Source organism: Natator depressus, chromosome 9 (assembly GCF_965152275.1).
Source record: "Natator depressus isolate rNatDep1 chromosome 9, rNatDep2.hap1, whole genome shotgun sequence".
Taxonomy (NCBI): Eukaryota; Metazoa; Chordata; order Testudines; family Cheloniidae; genus Natator; species Natator depressus.
Genome location: NC_134242.1, coordinates 77,903,468 through 77,922,789, shown reverse-complemented (window position 1 = coordinate 77,922,789; position 19,322 = coordinate 77,903,468). Strand labels below are relative to the sequence as shown.

The 19,322-nt window shown below is 44.4% G+C and overlaps 1 protein-coding gene across 1 annotated transcript in view; it reads right to left on the bottom strand.

Annotated features, from left to right (window-relative positions):
• Positions 1-699: 699 nt before the first annotated feature.
• The window catches only part of OPHN1 (oligophrenin 1), a 121,621-nt gene continuing 102,998 nt past the window's right edge, over positions 700-19,322 (bottom strand). Inside the window, exons 19-25 of the mRNA XM_074962373.1 lie at positions 17,992-18,151; positions 11,136-11,283; positions 9,215-9,526; positions 6,223-6,388; positions 4,669-4,719; positions 3,677-3,727; positions 700-3,151 (exon numbers count right to left, since the gene is read on the bottom strand). Of these exons, the coding sequence (XP_074818474.1) occupies positions 3,685-3,727; positions 4,669-4,719; positions 6,223-6,388; positions 9,215-9,526; positions 11,136-11,283; positions 17,992-18,151 (880 nt within the window). The 3' untranslated portion in view covers positions 700-3,151; positions 3,677-3,684. The remainder of the gene's footprint in view (positions 3,152-3,676; positions 3,728-4,668; positions 4,720-6,222; positions 6,389-9,214; positions 9,527-11,135; positions 11,284-17,991; positions 18,152-19,322) is intronic.

Here is a 19,322-nt window from a genome sequence, read left to right as displayed (position 1 = left end):
TAGAGCAGAGATTCATTTTTCTCCGCTGTAGCTTTCGCTGCATGGAGAGTGGCACTGGAATTTGGTCATCTTACAAAATTAACAGTCAATGCTGTTGATCTTGGCTGGGTTGTAGGTGAGTACTAACACCGCTCCTCTCCCCTAGCACGCACTGTGGTGACCTGTACATCTCCCCCCGGCTTGGTCTGCATGTGAAATGGGAGCACAGAATTCACAGGAGGCTTCTGCCACATTCAGTTAAAGGTCAAGCCACTCAGTTGTTTTCATCCAGTTGTATTATAGCCACCCTAGAAGGAAGAGGAATTATTTATGGCTTGATTTAGGAATTATGTCCAAGATGGTAATGCGACGAAATTAAGGAAAGAATTCATAGGAAATAACAGGGAAAAACCAAATCAAACCCTTCTGAATTGTAGAACGTTTTCCTATTGGACTTGGGAAAATCAGCATTTGGGACTTCTCTACTAGACTGGACACTGCATTAGAAAAGGGACAAACAGGGACCAACACTGTAGGAAGGTGGACTAGATGGGGCATGTTAGGTCTGCTCCATTTCCACTTTCTGTGATCCAGATGGGGCTTGTTAGGTCTGCTCCATTTCCACTTTCTGTGATCCACATCAGAATGTGCAAAGCTATTCGGTGTCTGATGGGGCCTGGCTCACATACCATCCGGAGGGCTAAAGGTTTTTAAATAAAATTCATGTAATTAAAAAAAGGGAGAGCACCGACACTTTGAAGGACATGTGTCCTGGATTTTTACTTCATGGAAACTTGAACATCACAGCTAATCTAACCTTTGTACAAGAAAAAAATAGATCAGATGATTGATGTCACATGGCACCTAAAAAATTCAGAACAGCCGTGCCAAATCCCCAGCTTTCTTCCTGTTGCTTTGCTCATGGTCACAGACATGAGGGAATGTCCCTCAAACCCTCATACTGCAGGACCTTGCATATTAAAGCCATGTCACACTCATCCCAGCATACAACTGTGCTTATGGAGAAAAAGAGCACAGGACAGAGAGAAGTGCGGTTCATTCACTGCTACCCATCATTGTTTAGAACTAAATAGAAATTTGAAAAACAAACCTCTTCTGGTGGGTTGTGTTCTTTTTCTCACTGATAAATAGCAATTCCTCCCCCAAAACCACCCCACAGATATCTTCTGCAAGACAAATGAATCTGGCTCTGTTTCTTTATTTCCTTCTGCATACAGAAGATTTATCAGTACAGCTGCGGTGGTGGGGAGAATGATTAACAGTACATTTTCAAAAGGGCCTCCAATTCTGGGTGTGTCTGCTTTTGAGTGACTAATATTTAGATACTTAGAGGCTGGGTTTTAATGCTGCTGAGCATTTGCTGCTCTCTTTGACTTCAGGAATTTTGGGTGCTTGGCTCTTTTGAAAATCCAGGCCCACGGTGTCTCAAAACTGGGCATCCAAAATTAGAGGGCACGTTTGGAAATGTTGTCTGATCACACACACACAAAACTTTTGAGAGTTGTGGCCAAAATGGTGGCTAAATTCTTAGTGGCAGAATGGTGGCTTTGTGTCCTCCACTCCTTGGAGAGAGAGTCAGGGCCAAATTCAGACCTGGATTAAAAAGGTGCAGCTCCACTGATACCAGATGAAATTGGTCCACAGACTCTGGAGAAGATTCCCCACAAGATTAGTGTAATTCTGATACAAGTGAAAGCACTCTACCACTAGCTCTCAGTTTCCATTATGCACACTTGCAGTTGGGCCATCTTATCTTTGTGCATTTTTAACAACTTCACCTGAAGAGAATGTTACTTTTTTGGTGTTGATAGTGATTTTCTAATCACAAGAGTGTGTCATGGAGGAACTGGACTGGCTGCTCACACACTCTGAAAGCCCAGAGACGCTGATGTGCATGATGTAATATTGATGTTTACATCACTTTTTTAAAAGCCACCTTCACCTGCCACTGCTACAAGCACACCTCTGGGATTGCCAGCTGTGAGCACAGGACTGCGGACTAAGGGAACAGGCACACCGTTCACACACCACTGTCATTTCCCGCAAAAACCAGAAGTACATTCATTAATAAAGCAGGATTTCACATTAGCCGCACACAGACAGGCGATGAGGACAGCTCTGAAAGCACCAGCAAATTGCATGCTCTGCAGTGGTCCTTTGGCAAGTCAGTATTTGTGCACTAGGCACAGCTGGAATTCACGGCGTGGAGGTTTGCTTTGGTTTCAGACCCACTAACTTTATAGAAGGGTGTTTGTAATAACATGTAACCTCTTCTTCCAAGCAATGGGAAATCAGGGAGCAGCTCCACAAAGGCCCCTGACTAACAGAACACTGGCTCCTGGGAATGGCTTGGGGACATTTTCAGCATGTAAGGAAGATCAGAAATGGGCAAGGTGCTGCCTTAGGTCCGTGGGGGAAGGTAGGGAGACTGAACATTGCACAGCTATATGTATGCTGGGCTGAACACTGGCCTTCAGTGGAACCAGGACATGGACCCATATGGTTAATAGAGTTTTCTCGTAATGCCTTAACCACTGAAACAACACAATATGGTTTACTTAGCACTCAAACCAGTTTTTTTAAAACAGCATGTCAATAGCAAGAACTTTCCAACAGCAAAAGGATGTCAGCTCGTCATGCCCAGGTACCCAAGCTCTGGGTATTGGTCGCTTGCATTTTGACTGCACATCCATCCAAGCTCAATGTCTTTCCAGAGTGGAATTTCCAAAGGGTTGGAGGGCAGATTGCTTTCAGTGCTCTCTGCTATTCCTTCCATGGCCTGCCTGCCGCTCAGTTCTGTAGATTAGGTCGGCTCTCACCACTCTAAGTCCCACGGTTTATTACCCTCCTTAGATATGACAAGCGTCCTTTACATGTTGCCCAAGGCAGGAGCAAGGGGAGCTGTGGCAAAATGGCCCAAACCAAACATTTAATTTAACAGGGACAAGGGCTGGGTCTTCCTCCTATTTCATTCCCCTCTCTTTTAACTGCACGAGCTATTCACAATGGTATGCTCCACAGTCAGTGTCCAACAGGACAGCTGCACTCCAGGATCACATCACACAGATTGAACCAGTCTGGGGAGCAGGGGAATCCATTTCAGAAGCAGGGAAAATCTCCTGGAGCCAGCCAGGGTTAGGTGGAAAGAAGCCTGAAAGAAGAAAACGATCAGGTGAACAGTGTGAGACAATCAATGGTGGCAAATACACATTGATCATTTAACCCTTAGAAACAGGCTTGAACCAAGCACGTCCTATTTCTGGGGTTGTTCGCACCTGGCCATGAACTTTGTTGGTGGCCCCTCACAATAAGGACTCAAACACACACTTATCTACCTTAAAGCCCAGTAGGACAAAGTAGTAGTGACCATAGCCAGGGTTCACAGAGAATAGGTAGCAGCTTCTGCAGCAGGTGCCAGTGGAATCCATGCCATGGAATAATAGATTTCCACGGAACACTGGTTTTACCTTGCCCTGCTACACTGCACCAGGAAAGAGAAAATGGGCCACTTCTGATGACCTCTCCTCCCCAGTCTTCTGCTGGAGAAGGCGAGAGGAGGCCGCTATCAGTCTCTCCTTACAAATTCCCAGCTACTTCCACTGGCCTCCCTTCCACCCAGTCAGCTGAAGCCAGGTTAAAATTATGCAGTTGGTTGCTTTCTGTGACAGACACATACCTTTATCCTCAGCTCTCATCACTTGGGAGTCTGCCTTGCGGTGATGAGGAGCTATGAGTGAGGGGATAGGAGAAGGGAGAGAAAGAAAATCAATTTAATAAACAAGCCTAAAATCAGGGCCATGAATCTACAAGGAGGAATGGGATGGCAGGCAAGGTTAATGTATATTGCTCAGTACATTAGGCAAGAAAATTGTAAGCATCGCTAAGAGAGACATCCTCCCCTTCCCCCCATCTGTCACTTTCTAAAAGATCTACACACAGCCATGATTGTGCTTTTGGTACATGCCAAAAAAAACAAACAGTGGTGCTGGTGATCTATAAGAATGGGAAGATGAAGCCTGCATGTATCGCTACTGCTCAGAACTAAATTCACAGCAGCAAGAAAGAGTGAACTGTATCTAATTCAAAACACTGACACCCTACCCTGCCCGGAAGATCTGACATGGACTTCAAAGCCATCATATTCATTAACAGTGGAGTTCCAACTGGAAACCGATTATGTGTAGTGTCAGTTTAATGTCTAATCCGGTATAACGAGGTTATACTCTGCACTTCCAAGGGGACAGATTCAAGGGAGCAATCAGTCTCATCTTTTTGCTGATCCTAAGCTTTTCATGTACTGGGTATTGTGAAATACAACCAAACACCCAATACACTGGTATAGAGCTGAACTCACATCAACACAATGATCCAAAGAAATATTTATTACCTAGCAGATGTGAACTCAAACTACAAAATTCAGATCCAGCTCTAGATTGTTATTCAGATCTACCTTGTGAAGGCCCCAAAGTTTGTTTTGTTTTGATGCAGTGTTCTGGTTGGAAACCATCTCTTTACCCAGGAATACTGAAGTCCAGGAAATAACCAGATGGGGGCCTCCTGCCTACACTGCCCACTTGTAATTAGAGGGTCACTTCTGTGCTGAGGTGCAGGCTTTTTCGTTTGTGTGTGTTTTTGTGTGAAAGCACCTTAGTTCCTGGCATCTCTTACCTGCTTGTCCTCCGGGAAGCTGTCTCGAAGAACTTTGTTCGGGAGGCCACTCTGCAAACAAAACCAGCAAGGTTCTTTGAGTTCTCCCATGATAAGGCAGTTATTTGATGAGACACTATTTGTATCAAAGAGCAATTATTTGGTGAGGGGAGGGAGATAGGCTGCCACTGGAAAGCACTGAGGATGGTCAACAATAGCCTCCTACCAATATCCTTCTCTGGTCTGATCAGAGATGCTACTTCTGCTCTCACACCTCTGGTTTTGCTCTTGCCTGACACAGTACTGACCGCTTGCTGCCAGAGATGATGTCTTACTGCCTGCAGCCCAACGGCCTAAACCTCTCCGCTTGAGAACCTTTAACCCCTGTATCCTTAATTTTATGACCTATGATCTCCATCGGGCTTACCACAGACCTGACCTCCAACTGTAATTGTAACAGAAAGGAATCACAGCAAACGATTAACAGTAACAGGCCAACCTTTGCCCATCCTTCCTCAGGCATAAGGCCCACTGAAACCAATAGGAATTTGACCCGAGTAAGAAGTGCAAATTGCAGGATTTGGATCAACTACATAACACTGCTTAACTGAAAGTTATTCACCAAATCAAGCAGGGCTATTCTAGAGACACTATATGTCAGGAGCACAATGCACGGGGACCTCAGACTCTGCTCCTCTCCGAACAAAGGACACTGCTTTTCCCATGCTGTACCATGACAACTGGGTATCGCACCTCTTGTTCCATTGAGGGCATGACACTTCATTGGCTTTTAGGTACTTAAATGGATGAATGTGGTCACAAAGGATGTTTCATCACAGCAAGTCATCTGCAATGGGGTATGTGAGGGCTTGGGGGAGGAAGCAGGTAGAAATCTTAACCCTATGGCCTTGTGATCTATAGGAGAGTGGGAAGAAATGCCAGCATAGAGGTCCACGATAAAGTATCAGGTAGCCAGTGTCAATGTCAGACCCTGACAGGATGACAGAGCAATGAAAAACGTAAGCTCGGTTATGGTATTACAGCACGAGTAGCACACAGTGAATTCTTTGCTGATAACACTTAGAAGCCCGTCTTCAAGCCAAACTCCCACTGAAGTCAGTGGTGAAATCTTGAGATCTTTAGTCATTCTTTACGTAAGAACACTCCCATTGCGTCCAATGGGATTGTTGTCAGCTATAATGTAAGTGAAATTGGAGCATAGAGCTCAGTTTAATTAGTGGTCAGCTTCCCCCTCATTTTGCTGAGAACAAATCCAAGTAGCATCAACTCTTTCTTGGAAAGTTTGTTCTTTTGTGTGCCTTGTTCACCCAGAAGTGATTAGAAGTTTCTCATACCATTGTTACTGCACACCACAGAGGGCCCTGGGGAGGAAATGGAGTCCCCATGACTAAACTACAAAAGGCTCATGGTTTCATTTGATTAGTGCCATTGTATGGCTTTTATCACCTTGCCTTTTCCTTCTGCACATTTTCCACATCCCTTGACTGCTAGGAATTGCCTCCTCTTGGGCTTTTAAGTCCGGGCACACAGCCCTGATGGGGATTTCCTACTTACACAGATGAAGGCATTTCCTCCGCTCCTCCTGCTATTGGCTCAGGCTTCTGCTCCAGCTTCTGGGATGGGGGAGCTCTGCACGGAGGGTCTGGAGGTCTCACTGGGGGCCGTGTTATCACTGGCTTATCTCCAGGGGATCGAGCTTTAGTGAAGGTGTCGTACTCACCTGAAAGGTTGAAGATAACAAACACTGTCAGCAATGCTTTGGAGTGAGAGCCAAAGATTGTGAAGAGGCAGAAGTTTCAGGCTGGTTGGAGAGAGGGGCACTATGGGAATCTAACTGCACAACCAGAGGCAGACATTACTGTTTCACGGCAAACTGACCCTGTTCAATGTCTCTGAGGCTATTATTGCATTATTTGAGATAAAAAAAAACTAACCACAAGGTTTTCCAATGGAAACCATGTTCAGTGCTTCTCTATGGAAGCAGGGAGAGATTGATTAAATTCTAATGCTCAGTCATAGCTGAGATTACTGCAGTTCCCTCTTAGGACCTTCCCGAGCCTCTGCTTCACCAAACTTCACACTAGGCCTTTATTCCAGGAAGCTGGACTATATTTACTCTGCTCCATGCATCTTCCTTCCCCTTCCCTGGATTCCTATCCATTCCCTTCACCAGCTTCCTATTCCTCCCACCCTGAGTTCCTTGGCCTGGCTTCCTATCCATCTCAGAATCCAGCTGAACACTGCAATCATACTTTTCAAAACTCTCCATGGCCCTGCTGCACCCAAACTCTTTGACCTGTTATCAACCTAGGCCCTGCTCAGTCACTGCACTCCATCTGCTTTGACCTCCTGCATCCGTTACCTTGCCTTGCCACCACTGGCAGAAGGTTGTGGGGTAAAATGCTCTTTCATTTGTGCCACTCAATCTCTCCAAATCCTTTCTCCCTCCTTCCTCTGAGACACTAAATCATTCTTTCTCCTCCCATTTCACCTTCCAAGCCACTACCCCACTTCTTTAGGAAGCATTTTGACTGATTCATAGATTATGAAACCAGAAGAAACATTGTGATCATCTAGTCTGACCTCCTGCATAACACAGGCCAGAGATTAATTCCTGTTAGAACTTGACTATATCTATTTATATCTATATCTCTTTTAAATCAAAATTGGATTGTTTTCTAAAAGTTTCCAGTGATGGAGAATGCACCACAAACCTTGGTAAGATATTACAGTTAAAAATGTATTACAATGTTAAAAATTGGTGACTTATTTCTAATCTGAATTTGTCTAGTTTCAACTTCCAGCCACTCAATCTTGATATACCTTTGTATGGTAGACTGAGGAGCCGTCTTTTACCCAATTTCTGTTCCCCATGTAGGTACTTATAGATTGTGATCACGTTACCCCCCAACCTTCTCTTTGATAAGTAGATTGAGCTCCTTGAGTCTCTCACCATAAGGCATGTTTTCCAATCCTTTAATCATTCTCGTGAATTTCTTTGAATCCTCTCCAATTTTTCAGTACCCTTCTTGAATTATGGACACCAAAACTGGACACAGTATTCCAGTGGCTGCATCAGTGCCAAATACAGATGTTATATAAACTCCCTACTCCTACTCGAGATTCACTGTTTATACATCCCAAAATCGCATTAGCCTATTTTGTCAATGTGTGTACTTTGGACACACTATAGAGATGCAATGTGTTACATTATAATAACATAATAACCTCAAATGCAAAATAGCAGTTAATGTTCAGCCACTTCCATCTGTAAAAACCATCCTATTACACCAAAAGCAGATTTCTATCCAATACTTATAGGTCAGATTTATATGAGATCAGCAGTATTATTCAAATTAACTTTATGGTTGTGCTACCAAGCCAAACCTCGTTATTCTTTCTTTTTATTATACCCAGGAGTCAACATAAGTGTGCAGTCTACTGTTTCCTTTCTAAGTGTGAGACTGTGAAGGCTATTAGGTTATGAAAGCATCTAGCAAGCAGAGAGATGAACACAGGAAGAGCTGTCAATGCTTAAAACAATCATCTTTCTTTTTTATAAACAACCCACATCTGTGTCATTGGAGTGATCTGTACATTTTGGCAAATTACCACACCTTTCTTTATCTATTTTAAATGGAAAATGTCAAGTTAAATTTGATCCCAAATTGAGTCTTTTAAATTACCAAAAGAAAACAAGTTTTTTATCACATTTGTGCTAAATAGAAATGCTTTCCTTGATTTTTTAAAATTCCAGTGGAAACAGATGAAATAAATCTTGCCCTGCCAGTGTGTGCAATCCAGCCATTGCAGCATCAAGAACCTAAAAGGGAACCTGACTATAAGCAAAAGTAAAAGTGACTTCATTGATTTTCTTTGTCTGCACTGAGAGAAATACAAAATGCAAGTGCACTGCCTAAACAGCTAAAAGCATTTTGTATTTTTCAAATTACTCAAGTTTTCAATATCTAAAGCACTCATCTTAGATGGTTCTGAATCATTTCTATTCAGATTTGAATTCTGATTTTACAGAGTCCATTGGGCCACTATGTGATCTCTGAATCTAAAGGCCGAACCCTTGCATGAGTTCCCAGCATGTCTTGTGCCCATGCCAACTCTAATGCTTCAGAGGACGAGTCTACCGTATCAGCATTGCTACATAAAGCTCTGAAATAGCACAGGCCAATCTATACCCTTTCCTCCATCAGTAAGCAACAGGCTGAGCTTACAAACCCGTCTGTAATAAAAATGGGCTGAATGCATGATGATTGGATCTGGATCAGAACGTCCTCAGAAGGAGGAGGGTCCGGCTCCAGTGGTCCACGTGAGGGTTTTGATCTCAGGTCCCCTATTGTTCAACTGCATGAAAAGAGACACAGGTTGCAAAAATAGCACTTCCCTCTGCAAACCCCTCCCCCTCCAGTCTGACAAAACGCAAAACATTTGGGGTGCTTGTCACAATGTTTGTTGCGATTTCTGCAGTGCAACAAGATGGGCGAGAGTTCCACCCAAGGTCAGCTGAGACCTCCCAAAGCAGAAAACTTACCCTCCTTGCTGTATATCATGGGCTTCAGAGTAGGCCTCTTAGCATGGACAACAGAGGTCTTTAGAGCAGTGGTGCCAGTCACCACTCCGTTTGTGGCCTTGTTGGCGAGCTTAGCTCCCCCATCCTGCAGCTTGGACACCAGCTTTCCCACAACCACCTCAGAGGACTGTTCATGCTTGCTCTCTGAGCCAGGCCTCCCAGGATCAGCCTCCCCTGCTCTCTGTGTAGACAGTCTGCTGCGATGTAGCGGCTTGGGGGCTTCTGTACTATTCGAGATGATGGTGCCATTAGGAGTCTGATCACGGGTGTCACCTGGGAACCGAAGGAAAAGGGAATAAATGCAGGCACCAGGCGAAACCCTGAGATGCACAGGGCCTGATTTTCACAAGTGCTCACTCAGCACTCGCTGCTCGCAAGGCCTTTGAAAAACAGGCTCCGAGGGTCTGTGATAGTAACTAGAAATTAGCAAACCTGCCTGGTCTGCTTTTGTGGCCCACACTGCGTGCAGTGCGAAAGGGAACTCACTTGCCCTGGTGGTGAGAAATAAGTGACTGTGAAACGTTATTTCAGTTTCACTAATCTAAGGTGAGAAAAGGAAATCTACTGATGTACTTTTAAAATCTATGATTTTTAGAGGGACACTGTTGACTTCCATTTCCTAGTCAATTTAAAAAAATAAAAAATAAAAGTCGTTTCTGAGAATACACTTGCCTGTGAATCCCCCTGACAGGTTTTGTGGTTTTACTACCATGTTTTCACAGTTTTGCAAATGTTTTTATTTTCCCTGTTGCTGTGTGAAAGATCCATACAAACAACAGAGTGCACCACAGCGAAACTGACTGCACTACAGTCTCTGACCTGCAAGGTGTCAACACCCTGGTCCTCAGTCAGCAAACATTTAAGCACAAGCTTAATCTTAAGTACCTGAGTAGGTCCACCAACCTTAAGGGACTACTCTAGTGCTTAAAGTTAAGCATGTGCTTAAATGAATTGGTAAATTGGGCCAAATGCTCAAACTTGCAAGTTCAAGTCCAAAAGCACAAAGTAAACAAACTGAAAACAAAACAGAGAACTATTTTTTTCCTAATCTCTTTCAGCAACAGGAGTAACAAGTAATGATCTTAGGAGTAATGTGTAACAACAACGGGCAAAACATCTGCAGACAGAAGCATGAGTAGAAGTTGACTGTGCCCCTTCAACATGACAGCAGTGTGCCTCTGTATTAGTAAATACTTACCAACAAAATTAATTCAACAGGGGAAATGCTCTAATCAGGGCTTGTTAAGCAATGACTCAATTCCTTGCTCTTATTTTTCTTGCGGTGCCTCACTTGATTCACCCTGAATTGCCAGTGGCTCAGGCTCATCACGAGCTCTCTCAGTATCGAGCTCTGTTCAGTACAAGTAAGTCAATCCTAGGGCTTAAAGCAAGCACTGATCTGCTTAGCTTGACTGCGCTCCGTGGCTCAGCACTGCTGGAATTGACGCTAGATCTGCATCTCATATGCTGTGCTAGAGAAGATGCTTTTATTTTTCAAATCTATGAACTTATTTACATTACGCTGCACTTTTATCTGTGCCCTTTCGAATGGAAGAGCACGGTGTTTAATTTAGATCTCTGAAGGATCAAGCTATGAGAAAACCCTGCTCCAAAGTAGTTTAGGAGCTGTTAGATCAGAAGCAGCCTAAATGCAGATATTTACTCTCCTTCCACTTTCTACAAGGGGAAACAAAAACCCCGAACAACCTCTCTTCCCACCCCACACGTTAATGCCCTTGGAAATGTGATGCTGTTGCTGCAGTTTCAAATCCATCCCTCCCACAATGAGTGGGAAGCTGGGATCCAGCGTACAGAGCCAACCAGAGAACTGTAAGAGCTGGAGACTGAGGTGGTAGCGGTATCAGTGAACAGCTGAACTGACCTTGATTTTCTTCCAGGGAACCACCATAGAAGACAGGTCTTTCCCTCAGCGGGCGCTTGGAGATTGTGATGGGTTTGTGCCTTCGGGCAGCTACCCTGGGAGGAGGCACTGGGGGGGCAGCACTGTCCTCAGGTGGGCTGGAGTAGATCTGTAGGGAAAAGTGATTTAGAAGGATATGATTTCAGTTGATCTTCTGCTCCACTGTTACTTGACACTCACTAATTGGGCCAATCAGGCCAGACTCCTGGGGTTTCCCCATAGCCCCTTAATCAAACAGATTTTTAACTAGAAGTCATCCTCAAGTGGACTACATTTGACATCAAGATTCAAAGCTCTGAACAGGAAGGAAGAATGGTCTTGGATTAAAAGCACAGATCTAGGAACCAAGAGACTAGGGTTTTATTCTTGACTCTGACCCCGACATGCATCTGTGATGCTGGGAAATTCAGTTGGCTTCTCTGTGCCTCAGTTTCCCCCTGTAAAATTGGGATTATGTTATTTCCTTCCCGCACGGGAGTATTGTCAGGATCTATTTATTACTATTTGTAAAGGACTGGAAGGTGTTATAGAAGGACAACCTCTTATTACGGTTAGCATTGGCTAGCCAATGTTAATCATTTAAATCCAAAGAGTCGACTTTGGATTTTTTGCAAAGCTCCTGCTATGTTTTAAGATCTGCTGATCATGACTCATGCACTCCCTTTCCAAAGGACAGACTCCCACCCCAAAGCCATGTGACTCAAGAGCAAGGTAATAAGAGAAATGCATCTCACTGAGATAAAGTATATACCTAGAGATCAGTCCTAAACTATGTCCAATAAGTGCTGGGTGCAGTTGACTGGGGGAGCTGCAAAGGAGCCATGTGCAGCTCAGCAATCCTGGAGTTAAGTTTACACTTCGCCCAGCTTAGTTTAGAGCTGTTTTAGGGTTGCTCTAAACTATGCTGGCTGAATACCTCTCTCCCCTGTCCCAACGGGGCTGGTAGGAGAGCCAGGGATCACTAGAGTGCAGCAATGCTCTAGTCACACTCCCTTTCTTCCCAGCAGCTGCCAACAGCCTCTCTACACCAAGGCTAGGAGAGGGGATAGCATTAGGATTGCCACCTTGGTAATATTTAAAAACCGGACACTGCAGCAGGAGTGCTGGAACCTCCCCTGCCCCCTTACTTCCCCCCGAGGCCCCACCTGTGCCCCGCCTCTTCCCCTCAGAGGTCCCACCTGTGCCCTGCCTCTTCCCTCCAAAGCCCTGCCCCGCCCCTTTCCCCGAGGCCCTGCCCCTGCCTGCCCCTTCCCCTCGAGGCCCCGCCCCCATCCACTCCTCTTCCCTGTTGCTCGCTGCTTTTCCCCTCCCGGCATCCCCCAGCCCGGGTCAGGAGGGACTCGCATGCAGAGCCAGGGCCGGGAGCGGCAGCCACCTGACACAGGCAGGAGACAGCCCCGACTGAGTAGGGGCTGGTGCGGGTGATGACCTGCTGCCTCCCCTCCTCCCTTGCCTGCAGTAACCAGACTTTAGGTGTCCGGTCAGTAGATCTGACCAGACACTGTCAGGTCCCCTTTTCGACTGGACTTTTTGGTCAAAAACCAGGCACCTGGCCACCCTAGATAGCGTATGAGCTGGCTATGACAGTCCTGCAGCACCTAGGAATTCTCCTGTGCTGGACAAATCCCTAGCTGTCTGCTTATACCAGCTTTTTGGTCTGTTTGCAGCATCGGAGCAGCACAAATGTGGTGGAGCAAGGTTCAGTACAACCGCTGAGCTTTGCGGAAAGCTGTGCATTACTAACTGTGTTCACTAGGCTGCTATGTCTCTTGGTGTGGGCTTTTTTCTAGACAGATTTCCTGTTATGCAGCTTTGCACGCACCCACTTCAAAAACTGAAATGCTGAACTAGACAATGCTATAAAAAAACCCTAATAAAACATGCCTTTCCACATGATGGCAGGGCATATTAACCAGGCCTCAAAGCAGACAGTTGATGAGAAGAGCAAATTTAATCTTCTGCAGAAATCATTCAAACAACCCCCACATTAGCATCAAAAGAAACCATCAGACCCATGGCCGCTCAGTTACTAATTTGTCTTAAACAATCGTTGATTAATAAATCTGGTTCCCTGTCATACTGGTCATCCAGCCCTTACTTCTGACTTGGGTGGTTTTAATTTAGTTGCTCTCATTTATTCAGGTGCTTTCTTCACAGTTGAAGAAGCATTGATTAACCTTTGAACAGGCTTTTGAAGACATAAAATACCATATGAAGGCCGCAATCCAACTGCTATTGAATTCTTTCCACTGATGTTACAGGGGATTAGATTGGGCGCTAAATGCTCAGTTATTGTATAGGCCGGGAACGGATGGCCCAGGGCAACTGTAATGGGATACAGAGATGTTCCCTTTTAGATCACTGATCTAAACTTGGCCTGGGTTGATAGCTACCAAAAATCATGACAATCTGACAGTTAGGTGGCCTGTGTGGAATGGATTGCTGGTCACGGACAAGAATCCCAATCGTAAAAAATTTCATAACTGACACCTTTGCTAGCAGCATTGGCAGAAAGAACAGAAAATGAATGAAGCCTGGAGACTGAACCACTTTGTCCCTGGAGAGGGGACTCTCACTGCGTGGGGAGGCAGGCTGGGCCACTGCCCATTCTGCACCTGTTTTTGGTTCAGGGATTTTTGGGGTGTCATTCACGCATGTTTTAAATGTAATAATCACTTTTTCCCCTGTATAAAACAATTTCTTTGTTAGAAAACTGATTTCCTTCCTCTTTCAAACCAAGAGAAATTCTGTGAGGTCAAACAAGTGGGATGAGACAGTGTAACACTCTCCAGCTTCTTTTTCCTGAATCTTCTTGGGTCATGAAGACCTGGCAGAATGTATAAAAGTGATGACAGGTCCCAGGCATCTCTGCAATCAGATTCCCCAAGGTCTAACTTACAATACCAGCATGTGAGCAGTAGGGAGCATGATCTCTCTCTACTGACCAAGCAAATACAGGGATGTAATATTTTCAGTGGCATTAACCATTTCTCAAACTCTCCAGTCAGTTTGGTACAAAAGCTGTTTGTTAGGATTGGGCGTGTGCTCCTGCTTTTTCCCATCTCTCTTTGTATTCAGCACGAGCGATATTCCATGCTTTGCAGCTGTATGCACACAGCTGCCTCTCTGAATTCAGGGCAAGAATTCAGGAATCTCTTCCAAACTCCAGTCTCTTGGGTTTGGATCTTTTGCTTTGAGATCCTGTGACATAAAGCAGCTGTCGACGTTTAACAGACTCTGACTCCAGTGGTTCAGTTCTTTGCAGATGGCGATACTTTTTCTCCATCCTAGAATACGAAGGTCCAGAGTGTTCCCTTTGCCCTGATGCCAAGGAGGTTTCTTTGGCATTATTAGCCCATGATTTGAAAGCACAACTTTGGGAGTCATTAAAATAGCAGAATAAGGATCAATGAATCAATACTAGGGCAAGTTTCACAAAACCTGTTGAAACGCCAACCTCTTTCCTGTCTGCAATGCGCTAAGGAAAGTCACCTCATGGCTCTTAAAGGAGGAGTACTTCCAGCATCAACTCTTACACCATTACCACAGACAGGCAAATGCAGGAGATGCTTTCTAGCTTGATATGTAAGTGCTGCTGAAATATGCAGCCATCCACAGCTTTCCAAGATGCTGACACAAGCCCTGTTTGCTTTGTGTATTTTGAAATGAAAATCAAATTTAAATAATTCAGAAATATAATGATATTGACCCAATCTCAGCATTAGACACTAAAGTTCATACAGCAACAGGAGTTATTTCCAGAGGAATCAAATTTTTAATTTAGCTGTGGCATGGAAATTTAAGCTGTTGAAGCAATAATTACCCAAACTGACTTAGTGAATTTCCTTGTCCTTAGAGTCTTCATAATGCACTATATAAATAATATATCTATTCTACTTCAAACTCATTTGAAGTATTTGCTTATATGTCAGTTGAAGATATTTTAGACACTGAAGCTGCGTTTATAAGCTCAGTCTAATAAAACATTACTAGCTTAACCTTATCATTGCAGAAATTAAAGGTAAGGAAGCAGAGGTCTGTCTTAATTAAAATTTCATTCCAGAGCTTGGAGTTGGCAGAGTAATCATACATTTTCCCTGGCTCCCCTCTGCAGGCCATTATCTGGGCTGCAAACTCTATAACACAGAAGAGAGAGAGGCCATACTGTAGTGCAGAATCTGAGCATTTAACTTATAATCAACTAGCTGTTCAGCTGAAAGAGCTTGCTAGGGAATGGTTTCAATGAACTGTAGTGAGACCAAGGTGTGTTATTTTCACTGGCTTCTTGTCAATTTTTAAATCCAACTAAAATTGTCCTGCAGGTACTCAGATCTCCATGGATTCATCCATCCACTCATCCAAACCCCAGCATCACCATCTACGACTCAATCTTCTGTTCTGATCTCTGCTCTACCTCTGACCATATGCCCACCTTCTCAACTACTGTGCTCCTTCACATTTGACCTACTCTCCTCTCCCCAGAAGTGTGTGTGTGTGCGGGGGTCACTTTTCACTTGTGCTGATCTGTCTCACAGGAACTCTTTCTCCATCCTTCTCAAAGGCAGGTAACTACCTCTCCTTAAAGCATGCTTTACAGCTTTCCTCTTCTCATATGCTGGACTTTTTCTATGAAGTATTCTGTGATCAAGGGCACTAAGTAAAGATAAAGGGCCAAATTCATCCCTAGTAAGTTGTGCTGTTATTCAGGAATGAATCTGACCCTAATACCTTTTACTGAATGCTGCAGCTGATCAGTTTTCACATTTTATTATAAAACTCAATTATACTCTTCCATACCACCCCCCCAAAATACCAAATGATTAAATTTATACCAGATATTATTAGTGACAAATCACCAATACATTAGGTAGCAGAGTACTCTACATTCCATCACAACAGAGACAGCCATGATCAACATCAGCTTGTGTGTGTGTGTGTGTGTGTGTGTGTGTGTGTGTGTGTGTATAAACAGGTTTTTGTATAGCACCAGGCATAATCATAGAATATCAGGGTTGAAAGGGACCTCAGGAGGTCATCGAGTCCAACTCCCTGCTCAAAGCAGGACCAATCCCCAGCTAAACCATCCCAGCCAGGGCTTTGTCAAGCCTGACCTTAAAAACCTCAAAGGAAGGAGATTCCACCACCTCCCTAGGTAATGCATTCCAGTGCTTCACCACCTTCCTAGTGAAAGAGTTTTTCCTAATATCCAACTTAAACCTCCCCCACTGCAACTTGAGACCATTACTCCTTGTTCTATCATCTGCTACCACTGAGAACAGTCGAGATCCATCCTCTTTGGAACCCTCTTTCAGGTAGTGAAAGCAGCTATCAAATCCCCCCTCATTCTTCTCTTCTGCAGACTAAATAATCCCAGTTTCCTCAGCCTCTCCTCATAAGTCATGTGCTCCAGCCCCCTAATAATTTTTGTTGCCCTCCCCTCAACTCTTTCCAATTTTTCCACATCCTTCTTGTAGTGTGGGGCCCAAAACTGGACACAGTACTCCAGACGAGACCTCACCAATGCTGAATAGAGGGGAATGATGACGTCCCTCGATCTGCTGGCAATGCTCCTACTTATACAGCCCAAAATGCCGTTAGCCTTCTTGGCAACAAGGGCACACTGTTGACTCATATCCAGCTTCTCGTCCACTGTAACCCCTAGGTCCTTTTCTGCAGATCTGCTGCCTAGCCACTTGGTCCCTAGTCTGTAGCAGTGCATAGGAGTCTTCCGTCAAAAGTGCAGGACTCTGCACTTGTCCTTGTTGAACCTCAGCAGATTTCTTTTGGCCCAATCCTCTAATTTGTCTAGGTCCCTCTGTATCCTATCCCTACCCTCCAGCGTATCTACCACTCCTCCCAGTTTAGTGTCATCTGCAAACTTGCTGAGGGTGCAATCCACACCATCCTCCAGATCATTAACGAAGATATTGAACAAAACCGGCCCCAGGACCGACCCCTGGGGCAATAATGAGGCTCCAACAATGAGGCTCCAATCCTGATTGAGGCTTCTGGTGACTACTGTAATATAAATATTAAATATCCCATGAAAATGAAAACCTTGGTGCAACTTTAAATATGGAGCTGCTATCAATACCTCCATAATTAAATAATAATAGCGTGAACTCTTTCAAAACTCTGTATCAGCAGCTGGTCCTTTCCGCCAGTTCCACTGTCTAGAGCTTTATGGGCAAAGTATTACTCTATACAGAACTCAAAAATGTCAGATGTATGCTGAAACTTGCACTAAAGACTCCCCCTCCAATTGGCAGCTCCTCTCTCAAGAGATCACTTTGAAGTACCGCCACACGTGGCTTTCTTCAATTTTTAGTTAAGAAAATCCCTATCCAACAGGCAACTTGTTTTTATTGATCCTTTAGGAAGTCACTTAAGAGAGACTTCACTTAAGAGTAGTTCTACAGTTACCTATTTCGGACCATGTCAGGTGAGACCTATTGTCCATACAGTTTGGTTTTCTGTCCCCGGTCAACACCAGTTGCTTCAGAGGAAGATGTAAAACTCCCATACTGTACAGCTATATAGCAAGTTTCCCAGTGGGGAATTTCTTCTGTTAAAGCCGTGAGTGCGGCCCCTTAAGAAAGCCAAGCCTTTATGAAGTAACCAAAGGAAACCGTGAAGAACATGTGATTGTTACAGCTTTTGCTTCCACTTTGTGCATCTCTGAATAGTACAATTAAAACCATAAGAGGAATCCAGCAAAACAAGCCAGTGCTCCAGACCACACAGCACAATGATCCACAAGGACTTGATAGAGCACTAGTGAGCTTCTGAGGCAAGCTCTTGAGGGCTGGCCCCATACCTTGTCAAAGTGCTCGATGAGGATCTCAACCACAATGTTTTGGAACTTGATATTCATCATGGCAGCGACCGTGTCCTCCTGCGCCCGCATAAGGGTGGGGCCGAATATAACCCCCATGTTGGATGGGGACATCAGATTCTCTCTGCTGTGCTCACACACGCTATTGGCATGGGTGGAGGAAAAGAAAAAGATGAGATTAGAAGACAATGTGAAAGGCCATTTAAAAATTGCAAGATTAATTAATTCAATTTCCTCCATATTGTAAAGCAGAACCAGGTTTCCCGTGCCCGTGAAGCTGCTCATAAAACATATATCTGGCTACGATAAGCACATTCTTTGGCTATGCAGAAAGCTTGAGAGTGCGATGTACTGGTTTTGTTATTTGATCCCTTCAAATGTCTGGCTCCTCTTTTAGGAGGATCACTACCCCGGGAATCATTAGCTGTCCGTGCTACATGCATGTTAAGTGAACCATTTATTTTGGAATGATTCATTTAGCCAAGACATGCATTGGGATTTTTTTCCCAAAGAAGAAGAACTGCGTACCAGGATGGAATCTCTGAAAGATTTCAGAGAGATCTCTATGGTATCGTTTTTCTGAAAGCGTCATGGCTTTCAAGAAACAGAGTGCTATTTATGTAGCTGTGTTTAGATTTCAGTGCCATATGCGGCCCCACTGAATAGCACCAACTATGGAATGATTTATAGGCTAATCTAGGAAGAGACCACACAGTATTCAGGTATAGAATTGGAGTCTGAACTTCAAGGGCTGGGAGCAGAGATATTCTGATGCTGAGCTCTGAGTTTTACTTCTGCCACCTACCTCCTATTGGCATTTATGAGATTTCTGCCACCATAGACAAGGTGGGGAATAGGGCCCTCAATGCAAAACTCTGTGTAGGCAACAACAGAGCTACTATTAATAATGGGTCAGCCTGACTGTAAATGGTGCCAAAAAAAAGGGAAACCTTGCCCCTTCTGCAGAGAGGTTTTTAAAAAATATCCTGTCTGCCAAAGGCTAGCGACGAGTCCATGTACCAGGACCATGGATCCAGCCTTCTTACCCCTGAAATAGAGGGGTTACGACCAAATAGCACGAAGATCCAAATCCCCATTTGGAGCTGCAAAATAAATCCCTGTCCAGTGTGGTTTTACCAACCCAAACCAGCCCTGTAAATGTTGTGTTTTGAAAGTGGCTCTTCCAATTTGGCCAAAGCACATCCTTTCAATCTGGAGACCAGTCCCTCCCCAAACCATGTCTGTTAGTGAGCAGAACTCCAGCATCTTTCCCTCCCCAGGAGCTTCAGCATGGCTGGCACAATGAGCACCGT